This window comes from Labrus mixtus, chromosome 11, assembly GCF_963584025.1.
Source record: "Labrus mixtus chromosome 11, fLabMix1.1, whole genome shotgun sequence".
Taxonomy (NCBI): domain Eukaryota; kingdom Metazoa; phylum Chordata; class Actinopteri; order Labriformes; family Labridae; genus Labrus; species Labrus mixtus.
Window position 1 is genome coordinate 5,003,046 of NC_083622.1, and position 5,056 is coordinate 5,008,101.

Here is a 5,056-nt window from a genome sequence, read left to right on the forward strand (position 1 = left end):
TGAGTTTTTGAAGGAGCAATGGCAACTCTGACATGTAGTGTTTAAAATGGGTACTGTAGTCCAAATTCAAAACATTGGAGAGAGCTGTCAACCCCACCACCTGCTCCATAGAGTAGATGTGCACACAAGTTACATGTCGCGGACAAGGAAGCTTCAGTGTTTAGCAAGCTCTGCAACACATCTTGACACCTTTAACCTCGCTCCATTTTCTAAAAGTATCTCAAATGTATCTGATTTTACCATATTTCTGGTCATGCATGCATAAAAAAGAAAAACGTTTTTTAAAGGCAAGGTAGAATCAGTTATATTCAACTTCATTGCCCCCTTCCATTGTTGCAACATCTGTTGGTTTGCCATAATCACTGGTCTCATATTTGGCAAACAGAGTGGCATTCAAAACTGCCGTGTGAGGATTACTTAAAGCTACCTATACCCTCTCTGGTCAAACAAAAACAAACCATTCCTGACCCGAATCTAAACTTAGAATGAGGACATACTGACTGCTGTATTGTTATCAAAAAAGCAAGCACTTTAACATAGCATGTTTCCTTAATGTCTCATGATATAGTAAGGTCATTTTAGGATTACATTCAGTAGATATCCTACATATTGCTCCTTTAGGACCCTGAATAAAAAGTCACACTGCTCTACTGAGAGGATATACAGCTGTAACAGAAATGATTTACACGATTTACACCATATTTAGCATGTGAAGTTTTTGTAATGGGATTTATTGCGCAGATCATTTACAGAATCGGGGGACTATAATACAAATAAATAGTCTTACTTGTGTTTTTCTCAGGTGACACATCCAACACTCTTCTCAAGACTGGAGACAGACAGGATTGGATCGACACAGTGCAGAAGATCAGCAACCTACAGCTGCACAGCAATCTCATGCAAACAACTCTGGCATTGAGTGACAGTCTGTGAGCCCTGGACAAACACCCCCCTGACTGAAAAAAATATATCTACTGAAAAGTTTCACATTTGAAGAACAGAGGAGAGCAAGGTGTACAGCATAGCTGATCTGCCAAGACCACCAACTGACTCACTCCGGCTGCAAATAAGACACATTCAAAAAGGATCATTCGTGACAATGACACATTGGCTGTGGGGAGCAGTCTGGTGCCATTTGTGTGCCTGCCCTGTGTTAGCTAACACCACCTTTTTTGGGTCAGATTGAACTCCCTTGCCCATCCATTAGAAAGGTTTAATCTTGATAAAAATTATCTGAATTTGGAAAACCATTTTTTTCCACCCAGGACCGTGTAATACAGATCATCTTTATCCCTGTTTTCAAAGAAAACTGGATAGGATCAACCTGATCCAGGAGCATATTTTTTAGGATTAACAGATCTGGATTACCAATGCTTTAAAGGGGGCTTCGCACTACGTCCACAGGTGGCGCCAGGATTGACACAAACCCACAGCTGCTTCAGTAAAACATTCCTTGGTGACCAAATCCTTCTGCTTCTTTTTTAAACCTTGATCAACCTAATCTACTGTGTCATGAAGCAAGACAACATTCTAGTGTAATATATCATTTGAAAAAATGTCTTTAAGGATTTTTCTTTTACCAATTTAGTAGTTTCCTGTATTTTTTCCTTTAATCCAGTTTGAATCCCGCCCTGTGCGGGGATAAGGCTAATCCTGTTTTTTTTTTTAATCAAAGCAAAAAAGTTGATTTGTTAATCATTTAGTTTAGTTAATCCATGACACCATTTTCGCTAGCTATGAATAGTTCCACAGTGAACCAGTCAGACTGCCCTGACGTGACGGTCCCCTTCCCCATCTTCTTTGCAATCGGTGTCGTGAGTCTGGCTGAGAACCTGCTAGTCGTAGTGGCTGTCATACGAAACAGAAACCTGCACTCGCCGATGTACTGCTTTATCTGCAGCCTGGCAGCCTTCAACACCATCGCCAGCCTCACCAAAACCTGTGAGAACTTGATGATAGTGCTAGCTGAGAACGGACACCTGCAGAAGAAGGGTTTCTCAGAGACAAAATTAGACGATGTGATCGATTCCCTGCTGTGTATGTCGTTTGTTGGCTCCATTTTCAGCTTCGTGGCTATTGCTGTGGATCGGTAAGTATGCAGGCAGGGCTTGGATTTGCACAGAGAATATGAAGTAATAGTTTCTCTATTTATTAAATCTTTTCCTCCCCAGCACACTAATCCTCCAAAATCCCCATTTCAAAGGAATCATGATGCTCTTAGCTATTTTTCTTTCCTTTATAATTCAAAGGGAGGATAGCACTGTCTGTAAAGGAAAGCAGAACTGGGGTAGGAAAACTATAGGTTGCAAAACAAAGTGGTTTCTGTGATCTGTTTACAACTGAGCAGTCTGTTTTGAACTGTTTTTCTGTGTAGGTCGCTTGACCAATTATCACATACTCACATTTAAATTCAAAGTATCAGGTCCCACTAACTAGGTCTCTGGGGATAATTTGGAGTTAGAAGTCAGAACTTTTCTCTGAGCACTAAACTTATGGAACTGCTGCTTATTAAGGAGTTTTCTGCATGTCATGTACACCTCACAAAACCACCATGCTACTTTTCTCCCGGCTTCTCTCATCAAACGTGCACATGCAGCCACGTATTTCACTTGACTTTAAATACTGTTACTTCATACAAAAAAGGTAATCGATCATGAACGTGCTGATTTTTTTAAATTTGAAAACAAGATTTTCCCCGCTGGGGTGTTCTGATGCTTTCATGAATCTCTGACATGTAGGATCACAGGAGTACAACTGAAGGAGAACCAACAAACTTTGAAAACTGAAAGAAGACTTTCTAGGGCTTGGAACAGAGCATTTGTGTTGAGCTGAAAATCTGCTCTGAAAGTCGCATCGAAGGCCACTAACGGTGTTTTCACACATGCGCAAACTCCTGAAAATTTCCCTAAATCTTCAGGTGATGACCTTGATATCATGCGACCAGTGTGTGATGTCAACAATCCTGAATCATGTGATGATGCTGCTTCATATTCTTTACTGATCGACAGTTTGTTTTTCTCTGATCTTTAGTTGATACTGTGATTATGTCAAATTACACATAGCAGTGACATAAAGGGAATACACTGTCATTATAGTGTCAGACTCTGTGTCCTCGTCCTCCATCTTGGATTTATGCAGCATCTTTTCTTTCATCATGTCACATCTTGCCTCCTGAGAACCACTTCTAGACATTTTCAGTTTTTTGTGTGAAAACCAACTAATTTAGTTGGGGTATCAAAATGTAGAAGATTTATGCAAATACTAGAGAATTGCTCATCTGAACCAAAGATAAACCCTTTGATATTTCCCCTTTTGCATATTTTTATATCACTCTTTAACCATCAATAGGCATATCATTAAAACCCATAAAAAATGGATGACTACATGTGATACCAGCACTGGAGACATTGATAGTTTTAGCTGTCAAGCATCCAAGTGCTGCACAATTTACCAAAAAATAAATCAAGCTAATGGTGAACTATTTGTTTTCTCTTCCAGTTACATCACCATCTTCCACGCTCTTCAATACCACAACATCATGACAATGCAGCGTGCAGGGGTCATCTTAGCTGTCATCTGGACCACATGTGGGGTGTGTGCCGTGCTCATGGTTCAGTTCTTCGCCTCAAAGTTCATCATGATATGCTTTGTCGCCTTCTTCTTCATCTCCTTGGCGTTTATCTGCTTCCTCTATGCCTACATGTTCATGCTGGCACGCAGCCATGCCAGGGAGATCGCTGCTCTGCCGTCCAGCAAGGGGAGAAAGTTTCGGCGTCAGTGGTGGAGGGGCAGCATGAGGGGGGCCCTGACTCTCACCATCCTGTTTGGGGTGTTTGTGGTATGTTGGGCACCATTTTTCCTTCACCTGACCATCATCATGGTGTGCCCTCTGAACCCGTACTGTGAGTGTTACCGATCGCTGTTCCAGCTTCATGTGGTGCTCATGATGAGCCACGCCCTCATTGACCCGGCCATCTACGCCTTTCGCAGCAACGAGCTCAGACACACCTTCAGGAAGATGCTGCTTTGTTCAGAATGGAGACAGTGCTCCTAAAAGAAATATATTCTCACCTCTTTTTTTTATTTTTCACTGAAAAGGTTGCAGTTTCCAGCAGACTGCTCTGGATTCATTAGGTTGTAAATATCTACTAGGGCTGCATGTTAATAAACAAAAATCACGATCTTGATCACACATAACATTTAATCTAATTTTTAAGTGATGGCCATTCACTTGCTCCTTTATATGCATTTAGAACAGTCAGTGTTGCCCACACAATGGGAATCTTTACCCACGGTTTACGAGTCCATTCACACGGATTTGAAAACAGTTGGTCCAGTTTCATAAATTATGTGCAAAACCTTGTGCAGGCTACAAAATCTGTGGGCTAAATTAGGTTCAGAAATTGGCAATTATTTCCGTGCAGCATGTCAGCGCACTCTCTCTCTGTCTCACTCTCTCTATCTTTCTCTCACTCTCTCAGTCTTGCGTTCAGTGCACGCAGGCAGGCAGGAGTGCGCCTGTAATCTGTGCCAACCCTTAAAGGCTGAAAATGTGACAATTTAAACTTAAATATAGCAGAAATCAGAATTTGAATGTCACGGAAGCGTTTTTAGATCACGTGTAAATTTACATGCAGTGTGAAGCTATGAGCAAACTAAAGATCGCTAGCATTAGCATGCTAACACAACAATGCAGCTCGAGTTGTTTTGGTTTCATGCTGGTGCTCAATGGCGACATCTGCCGGATCAAAAAGTAGCATATTCTTCCTTTAAGACAAAAACAAGAACCCAGTACTAATGTGACTGAAAGAGATTTGAAAAGTACATCCATATAAAAAAGGGACACAAGATTAGATCGTAATTCTAAAATTGTACAGAAAATGCACAAATTGATGCATAAAAATGCAGGAAAAGTAATGTTTGGTGCTGAAAACTGTCTGGCAGAGACCCCCAGAAGCAGTTTCACTTGTAATTTTTCACCAATAATGGCAGTCGCCATATTGGATCCTTGCCAACCTATCTTGCTCACTTTTTTGTCAGCTGGCCTTAAGTCTCC

General features: G+C 41.1%; 1 protein-coding gene across 1 annotated transcript; it reads left to right on the plus strand.

The window, feature by feature from the left end:
* Window positions 1–1,554: 1,554 nt before the first annotated feature.
* mc2r (melanocortin 2 receptor) lies at window positions 1,555–4,582 on the plus strand. The gene is made up of 2 exons (XM_061049350.1): window positions 1,555–2,089; window positions 3,499–4,582. Exons 1-2 carry the CDS (start codon window positions 1,716–1,718, stop codon window positions 4,052–4,054), a joined length of 930 nt encoding a protein of 309 aa, XP_060905333.1. The 5' UTR covers window positions 1,555–1,715; the 3' UTR covers window positions 4,055–4,582.
* The last annotated feature ends 474 nt before the right edge of the window (window positions 4,583–5,056 follow it).